Source organism: Salvelinus alpinus, chromosome 18, assembly GCF_045679555.1.
Source record: "Salvelinus alpinus chromosome 18, SLU_Salpinus.1, whole genome shotgun sequence".
In the NCBI taxonomy this organism is placed as follows: Eukaryota; Metazoa; Chordata; class Actinopteri; order Salmoniformes; family Salmonidae; genus Salvelinus; species Salvelinus alpinus.
The window spans coordinates 37,052,016-37,067,471 of record NC_092103.1 but is presented as its reverse complement, the minus strand read 5'-3'; the positions used below and the strand labels follow the sequence as shown (position 1 = coordinate 37,067,471).

Here is a 15,456-nt window from a genome sequence, read left to right as displayed (position 1 = left end):
CAGGCTGTAAGACAACAAATTGTGGAATAAGTGAAGGGGTATGAATACTTTCTGGAGGTATTGTACATTCTAAATATGTACTTGCTTGGGAAATAATATTCCTTTATCACCTTAGCACCCTAATTGATCACTTATGACCCCCTCTTCTTCCCCTCTCCCGTAACCCGACCCCAGGTACCCAAACTCTTTTGCCTCGAACGCCAACCCGTCCACCTCCGCCACATCCCCCTCCCCCGTCTCCTCTGCCACCCTGCCAGGGGTCTCACCCCCATGCCTGGCCTCCACCTCCACCCCTGGCATCGCTCGGGAGCCTTCTGGCCCGCTGAAAATCCAGGATGTGCAGCAGCCTTCCACAGGCCACCGCAAGGCCAAGGTCCTGTATGACTACGACGCCCACGACACTAGTGAGCTCTCCCTACTGGCCGACGAGGTAGGAGCAGTCACGGTTCACCACATCTGCTATGGGGAACCATTTGGAACATGCTGTATTATGTAAAAAATATTATAATAATTCCGTGCCACAAAATACAAACATTGCAATCTTTTGTCTACAAAATGGCAATTGGTAATGGCATGTTACAAACTGCATCCCATAATCTGGGACATTTAAACAGTTAGACTCTGTCTCTCTTTTAGGGCTGACCCATTTAGTAGGCTGGGCGATTGTTTGTTCAATAGGCTGTTGGTCGAACGACATTTCTTTAGTCGAGCAGTAGGAAAAAAACGAACGTTTCTGATTCACGCCTGTCTGAGTGGACTAATCCATTGTGGAGGTCGTGGGGATGGCACAGTCCATCACTCTAAAATGTGCAACTGAAATTCTATATGGTTATAAACTCCTCATGGACTGCACCAGATTTGCCAGTTCTTGCTGTGAGATGTTATCCCACTCTTCCACCAAGGCACCTGCAAGTTCCCGGACATTTCTGGGGGGAATGGCCCTAGCCCTCACCCTCCGGTCCAACAGGTCCCAGACGTGCTCAATGGGATTGAGATCCGGGCTCTTCGCTGGCCATGGCAGAACACTGACATTCCTGTCTTGCAGGAAATCACGCACAGAACGAGCAGTATGGCTGGTGGCTTTGTCATGTTGGAGGGTCATGTCAGGATGAGCCTGCAGGAAGGGTACCACATGAGGAGGATGTCTTCCCTGTAACGTACAGCGTTGAGATTGCCTGCAATGACAAGTTCAGTCCGATGTTGCTGTGACACACCGCCCCAGACCATGACGGACCCTCCACCTCCAAATCGATCCCGCTCCAGAGTACAGGCCTCGGTGTAATGCTCATACCTTCGACGATAAATGCGAATCCGACCATCACCCCTGGTGAGACAAAGCCGCAACTCGTCAGTGAAGAGCACTTTTTGCCAGTCCTGTCTGGTCCAGCAATGGTGGGTTTGTGCCCATAGGCAACGTTGTTGCCGGTGATGTCTGGTGAGGACCTGACTTAAAACAGACCTACAAGCCCTCAGTCCAGCCTCTCTCAGCCTGTTGCGGACAGTGTGAGTACTGATGGAGGGATTGTGCGTTCCTGGTGTAACTCGGGCAGTTGTTGTTGCCATCCTGTACCTGTCCCGCAGGTGTGATGTTCGGCTATACCGATCCTGTGCAGGTCTTGTTACACGTGGTCTGCCACTGCGAGGACGATCAGCTGTCCTCCCTGTAGCGCTGTCTTAGGCGTCTCACAGTTGCAGTTTATTGCCCTGGCCACATCTGCAGTCCTCATGTCTCCTTGCAGCATGCCTAAGGCACGTTCACGCAGATGAGCAGGGACCCTGGGCATCTTTCTTTTGGTGTTTTTCAGAGTCATTAGAAAGGCCTCTTTAGTGTCCTAAGTTTTCACAACTGTGACCTTAATTGCCTACCGTCTGTAAGCTGTTAGTGTCTCTACGACCGTTTCACAGTTGCATGTTTATTAATTGTTTATGGTTCATTGAACCCTTTACAATGAAGATCTGTGAAGTTATTTGGATATTTACAAATTAGACAGGGTCCTGAAAAAGGAAAGTTTCTTTTTTTGCTGAGTTTATTACATAAGAACAATTGTGCAACACTAATAAAAATGATTTTATTTTATAACAAATGTGCTTTCTCGCGTGTTGGATAGTGGTTGCTGTCCGCGGATCTGAAACACATCAGTGCGCTGTTGAATTGGCACCTTTTCCTAGACTACGTTGCTTTGTGCATAATAGTAAAGTTAACCAGCATATTGGTGTTAAGAACAATGCAGTGGAGGCAGCAGCAGAATGAGGAGATGAGAAAACTGCCCTTTATTGTCTAAGAAAGGTGAGGAGAGAGGAAACTCCCATTTTAATTAGGTCTATAATCAATAGCTTAACTGTTAAATGTGCCTGGCTTTATAAATCATTCATATACAGTACTGTGCAAAAGTTTTAGGCAGGTGTGAAAAAATGCTGAAAAGTAAGAATGCGTTCAAAAATAGACATGTTAATTGATAATATTTTTTAAAAAAATAACTAAATGCAAAGTGAGTTCTTAATGACTTTCGCTGTATGTTTGGGTCGTTGTCATGCTGCAGAATAAATTTGAGGCCACTCAGATGCCTCCCTGATGGTATTGCATGATGAATAAGTATCTGCCTGTACTTCTCAGCATTGAGGAGACCATTAATTCTGACTAAATCCCCAACTCCATTTGCAGAAATGCAGCCCCAAACTTGCAAGGAACCTCCACCATTCACTGTTGCCTGCAGACACTCATTCGTGTACCGCTCTCCAGCCCGTAGGCGAACAAACTGCCTTCTGCTACAGCCAAATAATTCAATTTTGATTCATCAGTCCAGAGCACCTGCTTCCATTTTTCTGCACCCCAGTTCCTGTGTTTTCGTGCATAGTTGAGTCGCTTGGCCTTGTTTACATGTCGGCGGTATGTTTTTTTGGCCGCAAGTCTTCCATGAAGGCCACTTCTGACCAGACTTCTCCGGACAGTAGATGGATATACCAGGGTCCCACTGTTTTCTGCCAATTGTGAGCTGATGGCACTGCTGGACATCTTCCGATTGTAAAGGCAAGTAAGCATGATGTGTCTTTCATCTGCTGCAGTAAGTTTCCTTGGCCAACCACTGCGTCTACGGTCCTCAACGTTGCCTGTTTCTTTGTGATTCTTCAAAAGAGCTTGGAGAGCACATCAGGAAATCCCTGTCTGCCTTGAAATTTCTGCCTGGGAGAGAACTTGCTGATGCAGTATAACGACCTTGTGTCTTGTTGCTGTGCTCAGTCTTGCCATGGGGTATGACTTTTGACAGTAAACTGTCTTCAGCAACCTCACCTTGCTAGCTGAGTCTGGCTGATCCTCATCCAGTATTTCATCACATACATTCATATTTCATATATTTACACACACATACATGGAGCTCTGTATGTTGTCTTTTATACAAATGTCTAAATCGGTTCTAACATACCAGCCCCTAATTGTTAACTGCAGTGAATGCATAACAATGACTTAATATTCAAAAATAGAGCCAATACACAAGACATACTATACCAGAGCAGTATTACGGTGCATAGCTTTAAACAAATATACAATGTCCCAAATAGGACAAGTGATCTCAGTCCCAGATTTGAAGTGTTCAAGTGTTGTGTCAATGTCAAGAGTTTGACGTCTCAAAATGTTAGAGTACGACATCTGACAATCAGAGGTGCATGTGATTCAAAGATGGAGCTCTGTGTGTGTGTTTCACTCAGCTGCCTCCAGGAGCAGACAGAGTTTATTGATAGGTCTCTGTAAGATGTTGGTCTTGGTCTTAACCATGACGCTCTGGACAAGACCTTTGGCCCCTGGCAAAACTTCCACCACACACCCAATCAGCCAAGAGTTCCTTGGGACTATGTCATCCACAATGAGAACACGTTTCTCTTAGTTTTGTTCCACTTGTTCCGCTCCTGCATAAGTGGAAGATACTCCCTTATCCATCTCTTCCAGAAGAGGTAGGACTGGACTGGCTTTTGCATTCAGATGATGCAGATGGTTCGGAGTCAGGGGTTCTAGATCATTAGGGTCATTTGTTACAGTTGTGATTGGTCTGTCGTTCATGATCGCCTCAACTTCACACAAGGTTGTCTGCAAAGCCTCATCATCCAGTACTTGCTTTTTAAGGACTAGAGGATATTTTTCACCAGTCGGATCAACCTCTCCCATACTCCCCCATGATGGGCTCCAGAGGGAGGGTTGAATGAACATTTCATTCCTTCCTTCAGTAATGCATTTTGAATATTGTTGTGATCCAGCTCTTTCAACGCTTCTCCTAGCTCTCTGTTGATGTTCTGCGGTGGTATGTGAGCGGAGTGGAGCGAGGAGTGGAGTGTGCCCAATTTGGCTGAAGCATGGATCGATTTTCCCAAAGGCTGGAGCATCGGCCTTCTCACCCGCTTCAATATCGCTCCAGTAGTGCTGACTTCACAAGCTCAGGGCATGACTGGCCCAGCATGCATTTCTAGTCTACTTCTGTGCTGCTCTAGCCCCTTGTTCCCGCACACTGACTCTGTACCTGTGCACCCTGTATATAGCCTAGTTATTCTTATTCTTATTATGTTACTTTTATTATTACTTTTTATTTTAGCCTACTTGGTAAATATTTTCTTCTTGAACTGCGCTGTTGGTTAAGGGCTTGTAAGTAAGCATTTCACGGTAAAGTCTACACTTGTTGTATTCGGTGCATGTCACAAATAAAATTTGTTTTGATTTGTCATGGAGTTTCGCTAAATATTTTCATAAAGAAACTGATAAAACACACGGGTGCAAAATCAAGGTAACTTACAAAGATGAGGAGAACCAAGGGCAAGAGAGGGAGTGCGGTGTGGAATCATTGTGGAATCTGAAAAGACACATCCCGAAAGCATGATGGTGTACTAGGTGCATATGCTAACAGAAAGGAACAAGGTGGGTAGCTAGCTAAGTATCATTGTAGCAAAGTATTTATAACCTTTAAATTAGATCTCTTTTAGATGTTCTTTAGGCCTACCTAATATTTAAAAAATGTATGTCATCCTATTATTAGAATAATTGAAATGGCCATCATAATTAATGTTTTATGGAGCTCATATGACAATTAATTTAAATGTATTATCATGCTGATTTAGGCCTATATTAAATGTAGGCTACATGTCTGGTTAGGCCTATATCCATGACTTGTCTAGACTTTTATTTTGGCGCTAATTTAAGATGAGGTAATAAAGCTTTAATTTGTATTTATAGAGAAGGAGAAGCAGCAGCAAAGAACTTTGCAGAAGATTCCAAGATTACTTTTCTGCACACAAAGCCCCAGCACTGTTGCGGGAGAGAACAAGTCAATTGGATGAGGCTTTCTTTAAAATGGTTTACTTGGACTTTGAGCCCCTAACTAAGGGAGAATGGGAAGGGAAGCGGTACTTTGCAAGTGCAGCTCAACCAGACTACACACCACCTTGCTATAGTATGTAGACATACTATAGACACCCCCATGCCCTATGCCCTGCAAGAAATGGAGGCCAAGCTGAGAGACATATTGCAACTAGGTGGGGGTTTCGTTGTGTCCACTGACATTTGGACTAGCAGAAGGCAAGTGATACGAGTGGTGACTGACAGTGCAGTGAGCGATGAGCGGGACTTCCGACAGCTGAACTCCACTCACATACTCTGCAGCAGGGAGGAGAGAGAGACAACAGGTGCTAGATACACAGTCACTCGCTGTCATTTGTTTTTAACACAGCGCAGCAAGTCAATTGTGGTTGGATTCCCTCTAGTCATTTGTGTGTTAATTATTTTTTCAAATGGTGCGCTTAAAGCATCAGACAAGCTCAGTGCATATAGTTGATTTGATTAAAACACATAGGATGTGTTTATAGATGGAAAAATGCACGTTTAAAAATGTCGACCGATCGAACAGATGACTCTTGGTCGACCCAGATTTTTGAGGGGTCTGTGACAGCCTTACTCTCTGCAGTGCAGTGGTTTTCAACCGGTGTGCCTTGAGAATCTCTCAGGTGTGTCATTAAACTTTTCCTAATCTTGATGAAAAAAAATACACTCACTTATAAACATGACCTGTGGAATGCTCATGGAGGTTTGATTTGAGAGCACTAGTACCGCTCAGATGATACAGTTGAAGTTGGATGTTTGTATACACCTTAGCCAAATACATTTAAACTCAATTTTTTACAATTCCTTACATTTAATCCTAGTAAAAATTCCCTGTCTTAGGTCAGTTAGGATCACCACTTTATTTTAAGAATGTGAAATGTCAGAATTATAGCAGAGTGATTTATTTCAGCTTCTATTTCTTTCATCACATTCCCAGTGGGTCAGAAATTTACATACACTCAATTAGTATTTGGTAGCATTGCCTTTAAATTGTTTAACTTGGGTCAAATGTTTTGGGTAGCCTTCCACAAGCTTCCCACAATAAGTTGGGTGAATTTTGGCCCATTCCTCCAGACAGAGCTGGTGTAACTGAGTCAGGTTTGTAGGCCTACTTGCTCACACATGCTTTTTCAGTTCTGCCCACACATTTTCTTTGGGATTGAGGTCAGGGCCAGTCCAATACCTTGACTTTGTTGTCCTTAAGCCATTTTGCCACAACTTTGGAAGTATGCTAAGGGTCATTGTCCATTTGGAAGAACCATTTGCGACCAAGCTTTAACTTCCTGACGGATGTCTTGAGATGTTGCTTCAATATATCCACATCATTTTCCTACCTCATGATGCCATCTATTTTGTGAAGTTCACCTGTCCCTCCTGCAGCAAAGCACCCCCACAACATGATGCTGCCATCCCTGTGCTTCACAGTTGCGATGGTGTTCTTCGGCTTGCAAGCTTCCCCTTTTTCCTCCAAACATAGCGGTGGTCATTATGTCCAAACAGTTCTATTTTTGTTTCATCAGACCAGAGGACATTTCTCCAAAAAGTACGATCTTTGTCCCCATGTGCAGTTGCAAACCGTAGTCTGGCTTTTTTATGGCGGTTTTGGAGCAGTGGCTTCTTCCTTGCTGAGCGGCCTTTCAGGTTATGTTGATATAGAACTCGTTTTATTGTGGATATAGATACTTTTGTACCTGTTTCCTGCAGCATCTTCACATGGTCCTTTGCTGTTGTTCTGGGATTGATTTGCACTTTTCGCACCAAAGTACGCTCATCTCTAGGAGACCGAATGTGTCTCCTTCCTGAGTGCTATGACGGCTGCGTGGTCCCATGGTGTTTATACTAGCGTACTATTGTTTGTACAGATGAACGTGGTACCTTCAGGCGTTTGGAAATTGCTCCCAAGGATGAACCAGACTTGTGGAAGTCTACAATTTTTTTTCTGAGGTCTTGGCTGATTTCTTTAGTTTTTCCCATGATGTCAAGCAAAGAGGCACTGAATTTGAAGGTAGGCCTTGAAATAAATCCACAGGTACACCTCCAATTGAATCAAATTATGTCAATTAGCCTATCAGAAGCTTCTAAAGCCATGACATCATTTTCTGGAATTTTCCAAGCTGTTTAAAGGCACAGTCAATTTAATGTAAACTTCTGACCCACTGGAATTGTGATACAGTGAATTGTAAATTAAATAATCTGTCTGTAAACAATTGTTGGAAAAATTACTTGTGTCATGCACAAAGTAGATGTCCTAACCGACTTGCCAAAACTATAGTTTGTTAACAAGACATTTGTGGAGTGGTTGAAAAACGAGTTTTAATGACTCCAACCTAAGTGTATGTAAACTTCCGACTTCAACTGTACATTGGCACATGGTTACAGTGCATCTGTATCGTTCAGTGCACTCAGCCTGTTGTTACACTGGCGTCGGTTCAGCTAAACCCTAGGGTATGGCAAAGTGGGGTGTGTAGAAATATTGCCACTAGTTGTAGCTCACTGTTGAAGCTCACTGTAAACAAACACAATGCCAAGAGGGCAAAGCTGTCATCAAGGCAAAGGGTGGCTACTTTGAAGAATCTCAAATATAAAATATATTTTGATTTATTAAAGTTTTTTTTTAGTTACTACATGATTCCATATGTGTTATTTCATAGTTTTGATCTATTCACTATTATTCTACAATGTAGAAAATAGTACAAATTAAGAAAAACCCTGAAATGAGCGTGTCCAAACTTTTGACTGGTACTGTATACCCATTGATTCTTGAAGAATATCACTTATCGATGCCTCATGAGCCTACCCCATCAGAATCAAAAATATAGGCTTGTTTTACTATTTTGTAAAGAAACACTATAGCCTTAAATCCTTGTTAAAACTATAACTGTTATATCATGGATGGTCTGTCCTTGTATCTATAGCTCTGTCCATGAGTTTTGGAGTGGTTACATTTCTCCAGCCCCATCCCTCAGCTGTTTACCAAATCAGTGGTGGGGTGTTCACTTTGTTATTGTTCGAACTGCTGATTGCCCTTTTAATGGAAATTGAATTGTTTCAGAAAACGAATGTGATTTAAATTCTATAAGAACATATGAAACCCTGAACTCGTTACAGCCCTGTCGATCTCTGTAGCATATGATATCTAAGGAGTTGTGTGTTGGTGAGTGATTTGTTGTGTGTGCACATGAGGCCTTGCCCAGGCCTGAGGGTTATACTACAAAGCAGGTTCACTGAGTTAGCTAGCGGATTTCGATAACTGTTGATTTTCTTACTCCATAAGAAGTCTAAACTGAGCCTCCCGGGTGGCGCAGTGGTCTAAGGCACTGCATCGCAGTGCTAGCTGTGCCACCAGAGATTCTGTGTTTGAGCCCAGGCTCTGTCGCAGCCGGCTGTGACCGGGAGGCCCATGAGGCGGCGCACAATTGGCCCTTGGCCCAGCGCTGTCCGGGTTAGGGAGGGTTTGGCCGGCAGGGATATCCTTGTCTCATTGCGCACCTCCTGTGGCGGGCCGGGCGCAGTGCAGGCTGACCAGGTCGCCAGGTGTACGGTGTTTCCTCCGACACATTGGTGCGGCTGGCTTCTGGGTTGGATGTGCATTGTGTCAAGAAGCAGTGCGGCTAGGTTGGGTTGTGTTTCGGAGGACGCATGGCTCTCGACCTTCGCCTCTCCCGAGTCCATACGGGAGTTGCAGCGATGAGACAAGACTGTAACAAGACTGTAACTACTACCAATTGGATACCATGAAATTGGGGAGAAAAAAGGGGTAAAAATATATTTTTTAAATAAAGGTCTAAACTTGTGTTTTTGGTTCGTGAGACAATTAGACCATGCCATTTTCAAGCTTATCTTTCTAAGTAATAAAGTAATTTCAGAATATTTAGGCAAGTTAGCTGGCTAACTACTTGATCCTACTTTGTAGTATTACCCCTCTGATGTGATGCCCGCTCTGTTTCAGCTCATCACTGTCTACACAGTGCCAGGCATGGACCCAGACTGGCTCGTGGGAGAGCGGGGCAACCAGAAGGGCAAGGTGCCCGTCACCTACCTGGAGTTGCTGAGCTAGATGGACCCACGTAGGGACACACACGTACACACACGTCCTCAAACGCACACACGCACGCTCACAGTCACACACGCACACATGCCTCTACTCTATGGTCTCATGGCACAGGAGGTTGGTGGCACTTTAACTGTGGAGGACGGGCTTGTGGTAATGGCTGGAGTGGAATAAGTAGAATGGTATCAAACATGGAAAGATGCCATTCCATTAACTCCATTCCAGCCATTATTATGAGCCGTCTTCCCCTCAGCAGCCTCTGCTGTCTCATGGTGCGCAACACACTTACTTTGGTCTCTATGCCAATTCAAACGCATATGCAAAAGGATTCAAAAGCTAAATGAGTATGGATCTATAGCGCATCAGAAGGGGAACAGTCGTAAAAATACAGTGAATAGTCTATATTCTATCTCTATAGTTGCTCTTTTCCCACTAGCTATTTGGAATCCATCCACCTTGCACGCTCTATCTTTCTCATTGAGAAATGACAGGAGCCGCTCGAATAAGGTGGCATATCTGGGAATATAGTGTGTATAATAGACCGGGTTTGAACTCTCAATATATAGAGGAAAGGTCCTTCTTGTTTTTAGTTTTTCAACCATGCTAATTTAGTCATAGTTAAGTCACCATTACTTTGATATTTCAAAGCCATGAAGAAGAAAAAAAGTAAAACAGCCTATAAAATCCCCCAGCTGTAGGCCTGTAATGCAAACATAATCCAGGGTGACTCAAATATTTATCTCTCCAAGGTGTAATTAGCCATTGGCTATCACAACATAAAAAAGGAATCTTGAAAGAAAGAGACCGCTGTACAGTATGCTAACAGAATGTGACTCATATTGACTGAGTCAAAAACGGGTGATGAAAGACTAGAGGAATAGTTGAATTTCAGTTATGTTTTCTGACTGGTTGCATTCTGTTTATGTACGTACTGTATTTACGTGGCTTTTATTTCTTAGGTATCACTGTTTTACTTTTTTGCGAGTGTTCCCCCATCTTGCCCTATTTGTGAGGAAAAGGACAAAACCATGGTAACTTTATTAAACTAACGGTTAAAATAAGGTTTATGCAAATCAAAGTATTGCGTTGCTCTCTCAGTGGGTTGGTCCGTTGTTGATGTTTGCGTGTCATTTTTGTTTTTGTTTATCCACTCTGGTTGCTGAAAAATGTGTATTTTTCTCCAGGATGTTTGTCGCGTTTCTGGTGTGTTTTACTAGCTATCAGGTCTTATTGTTTGTCTTTTTGAATTTGTAGATGTTTTGAAATTAGTGTAGTTGTATGTAATAAGTTCAGACCTGTGGTTTCCTTTCCTCCCTGATCTCCCTTTACCCCTGTGTGGGTCGCCATCTCTCCCTGAACCCCTCAACATTTCCTCCTGTCAGTGTGACCAATATGCTGTTGTATGATTATTGTATGAATGGAACTTGAAGAAAATAAACGACAGCTTGTTTAAAGTGATAAAATAAGCACTGGATAATCTGACTCATTAAAAGAAAACAACTTTTAATTTATAACATTGTACAACTGAATAAAATGTAACATTTCAACAGATTTTTTGTGACGAGGCAGTCCCACTCCTCATCTTCAGTGTTTATTGGATAGATGTAGGAAAGAGTGTACTGAAATAGCAGTGGACCAGATTCAAACCCATGTTGCAGAGGAGGCAGGGGCTTAGACCGCTAGACCAACCTAGGTCACATGTAATGTTTTTGAAAGACAGAGTGGGATGATCTGTGACTCACTGGAACCTTTCCCGGATTGAGGAATTAATGCAGCCGCAGAGTTACACACAGACAGGGTAATAGATAGGGATAGACTGATGTGTAGATAGATAGGGATAGACTGAAACCACAGTGTCTGCCCTGAGATTGGCATGTTGGGGGTCAGATTCCCGGTCGAGTCGTACCGAAGACTCTAAAAATGGGACCTGATACCGCTAGAGAAACAGGGCCATGCTGGCTGGTTACTTCATCCTACATGTGTTTTATTTCATTAAACAATAAAAACTTCAAATTACTAATTCGAGGCTGTAAGGAGTTGGAGCCCACAACAAAAGTGATGAATTTCTTATTTGCTCACTTTAATCCATTGGATAAATACAAACCAGAAACCTTTGGGTACTAGCCCAATGCTCTAACCCCCCCCCCCCCCCCAAAATGTATTATCAGTTACTCGTGTTTCATTTTCCGTCTACAACACATTCTGAAGCATAAACACCTGATGAAAGCAACAGTAGTCAGCAGTATCAGTAGCACAGAAGCTAGAAGGAACGTCATGACATCCAGAGAGTGGTAGGAGTACCAGGGCATTCTGTAGGACTCTGTACGCAGGTGAGCAGTACCTTTGTGTCTCATGACATACTCAATCCAGAACATGGCGAGGTCCAGGGGGTTCATTGGCTGATCCCTGTGCAGCTTGGAGAGCCTCTGCATGTTCTCCCTGTAGGATGGCTCCTGAAGAACTTCCTGTAAGGCCTTGAGGAAGTCGTTGTTTAGCGTGGCTATGGTCACAATCTTTGCTCCTCCTCTTGCTTGCAGACGGAGGAGGTTGTCATATTGGTCGAAAAACAAAGGTAGGCCAACAACGGGGACTCCGTGGTAGATGGCCTCTTGAACTCCATTGGTTCCTCCATGAGCTACAAACAGCCTCATCTTAGGATGTCCTAGTAGGTCATTCTGCGGCATCCAGTCAACTAGTAAGGTGTTGTTGCCCAGAGTCGCTGGCCTGTCCCCAATGTGCCTCCAGATGATCTTCTGAGGCAATTGGGCAAAAGCAGTCGCTATCTCGTCTGTCATGTCACTCGGGAGTTCATTGACAAAAGTCCCCAAAGACATGATAATGACACCGTGTTCTCCTGAACTCTGAAAAAAGTCCTCCAGGTCTTGGGGAAGGGGCTTGGCCGGTTTGCACTGAAACCCTCCAATGTAGATAACGTTAGGCATGGTGGGACGAGGGAACTCAAACACAAAGTCGACTCTCATGAGCCATAAGTCAGCCCCCTGTATTAACTCATTAAAATCCACACCCAGTTGGAAATACTCCTCGCAAACTGCTTGGTAATAGGGTCGCACTAAGAACCTGTCCTGAACTTGTCCAAGCAATTTAATAAGCATATTCTTCACTCTCTCTGTGAAGGTCATTTTGTCCGTCAGCCCAGATCCAGTCATTGGAATGTAAGACATGGGGGATGGTGCGATGACCTGATGTCCCTCTCCAAAGGTGACCCAGCGGACATTGTAGACCAGAGGTAGCTGAAGATAGTGGGCCATCAGAACACCTGCTCCCCATGCCGGGTCAGTCAAGACGAGGTCATACTGGGTTTCCTTTATGTCCTTCATTAACTCCTTGTCTTCAATCATATTGGTCACCATTTCAGCCATCATCTTAGGAACTTTAGACATGAATGACAAGGCCTCCACCTGCAAACTGAAGAAATTTAAAGCTGAACTTTTACCTCTTTCTATATCGAGGAGTTTGTTGAGAATTGGCTTCACAAAGCCCTCGTCTACTCCATCAGTGACGTGTACTGTAATAGAGCTGTAATATGAAGACTCTTCTTTAATGTACCAGCTTTTGTTTGTTCGTACCACGGTCACGGAGTGTCCTTGAGCGTGAAGGGCCTTGATCAGAATGTCCATGTGAAGCCAATGGCTTCCTTCCAGAAGAAAGACCAGCACCTTCCCACTGTGGCAAGCTGGCAAAGACACCATGAAGCATGTCACAAGAAGACATGAGAATATGCTCCAAAGATGGTACGCCATCCTTCTGAAGGAGAAGGAAAACATTATCAAATGTATATTTCATATTTAAAGATAGAATCTGTATTTGGTGAAACCGCCATGATTGTTTGGGATATTACAACAACAAAGAAGTTACTTTAAATTAGGATCACTCTTCTTTTCCCCTCGGACATCATTGCACACCCGATAGAACAGCAGAATATGTACTGCAATTTTGTTTTACCATGCTGCCAGATGCTTCTCTCCTCTGTTTCATCATTAAAAATAATAACAAAGGAGCTGGGGAAAACAGTGGTGCTATTTCACCAAATGTGGATTGTAGCTTTAAGACAACATAATTAAAAGCTTCCCTTATTTGGCCTTACTATAAGACCCAGGCCATGATTCAATCTGATCATGTTTTGTCTGATGTGCACCTTTTTAAAGGCAATGTAATCACATTTGTGGAGACTGTGTTCACGGTAAGTGCTGTATATATCGTCTCAATCAGAAATTAGCTTTAAATATCATATAAAACTGATCTACCACTGATCGGATTGAGTCCCGGGACTGAAGTGGCCTATAGGATTGTGGTTGAATATGGATCATTTTTGGATAGAGGGTCACCGGGCATTAAATGTCACAGAAACACTTCAGTCCATAGAAGAAAACTTCAGTTTTACTCACAGACAAATCCGCCAATGTTTGAAAAGAAATCCGTTTGATTGAGCTTGAATGAATCCTTATGTATAAACTGAGTCTGAGCTTGTGTGTGGTTCTTATCTCTTTTTAGTACAGTAAGTTCAAAGTCCTTCCCCAGTCAGGACCTTGTCATTCTGTTAAAGTGACAGACCTGTTTTGCATAATTATATCAAGTACCTGTCCTGTTAGTCTAAGATTCAGACCATGTGGTACAATGCGACTAACCAATGGTCTGACAAAGCTTGGCCATAATGACCATCGTTATGTTTGGGGGAAAAAGGGGGAGGCTTGTAAGCCGAAGAACACCATCCCAACCGTGAAGCACAGGGGTTGCAGCATCATGTTGTGGGGGTGCTTTGCTGCAGGAAGGACTGGTGAACTTCACAAAATAGATGGTATCATGAGTAAGGAAAATTGTGGATATATTGAAGCAACATCTTAAGACATCAGTCAGGAAGTTAAAGCTTGATCGCAAATGGGTCTTCCAAATGGAAAATGACCCCAAGCATACTTCCAAAGTTGTGGCAAAATGGCTTAAGGACAACAAAGTCAAGGTATTGGACTGGCCATCACAAAGCCCTGACTTCAATCCTATAGAACATTTGTGGGCAGAACTGAAAAAGCGTGTGTGAGCAAGTAGGCCTACAAACCTGACTCAGTTACAACAGTTCTGTCAGGAGGAATGGGCCAAATTTCACCCAACTTATTGTGGGAAGCTTGTGGAAGGCTACCCAAAATGTTTGACCCAAGGTAAACAATTTAGAGGCAATGCTACCAAATACTAATTGAGTGTATGCAAACTTCTGACCCACTGGGAATGTGATGAAAGAAATAAAAGCTGAAATAAATCATTCTCTCTACAATTTTTACTGGGATTGAATGTCAGGAATTGTGAAAAACTGAGTTTAAATGTATTTGGCTAAGGTGTATGTAAACTTCTGACTTCAACTGTAGTTCCTGAGTTCTTTAAATTGTCTGTAATTAAACCATGTTTAAAGAAATCAAACCTCAATCGCCTTTCCAACATACTATAGAAGAATGTAGCCCAGTAGATAACATTATTTAAAAATTCAAACAGTATCTCTGAAACCTTGTCAAGGTATTAAATGACCTACTGCTGTCCTAAGACCGTGGTCATGTCTCTATTCTCGTTCTTTTAGAAATAAGTTCTCCCTTTTACACTATTGATTATACTATTCTTATTAAGAGACCAGAAGGCTTAGTTGTTCTGCGAAGACAGGTTCTTAACTGGTTTAAATCATACCTCTATACCTCTATTATCTTTTAATTTGTTCAACTGGGTAACAAGTCATTGGAACGTTCCAAGGTTGAATTTGACATTCGTCACAGTTTTGTGGTATAACCTCTTTTATTTCACTTATACATGCTACCCTGGCCTTGGTTATGTCATCCGTAAGCACAGACATACTCCACTATTAAAAACCTACAACTGCAGCACACATTTTAACCAACTCTAAAAGGCATGAGTACATCACTCCATTTTTATCTGCACTACACTGCCAGCCTGTAAAGTATCAGTCATATTTTTAAAATATTCATGTAATATAATCAGCCCTCATAACACCCACATATCAGCAGTGCATCACTGGCTGATGCTGTTAAAA

General features: G+C 43.0%; 1 protein-coding gene and 1 pseudogene across 9 annotated transcripts in view; one reads left to right on the top strand and one right to left on the bottom strand.

The window, feature by feature from the left end:
- sh3glb2b (SH3-domain GRB2-like endophilin B2b) overlaps positions 1-10,961 on the top strand; it is a 46,224-nt gene extending 35,263 nt beyond the window's left edge. For all 9 annotated transcript variants that reach the window (XM_071351190.1, XM_071351189.1, XM_071351188.1 and 6 more), the window contains 2 exons: positions 175-430; positions 9,309-10,961. In XM_071351190.1, the coding sequence (XP_071207291.1) occupies positions 175-430; positions 9,309-9,416 (364 nt within the window). In that variant the 3' untranslated portion in view covers positions 9,417-10,961. The remainder of the gene's footprint in view (positions 1-174; positions 431-9,308) is intronic.
- On the bottom strand, positions 10,893-13,937 carry LOC139544262 (UDP-glucuronosyltransferase 2B31 pseudogene; annotated as a pseudogene).
- Positions 13,938-15,456: the final 1,519 nt, after the last annotated feature.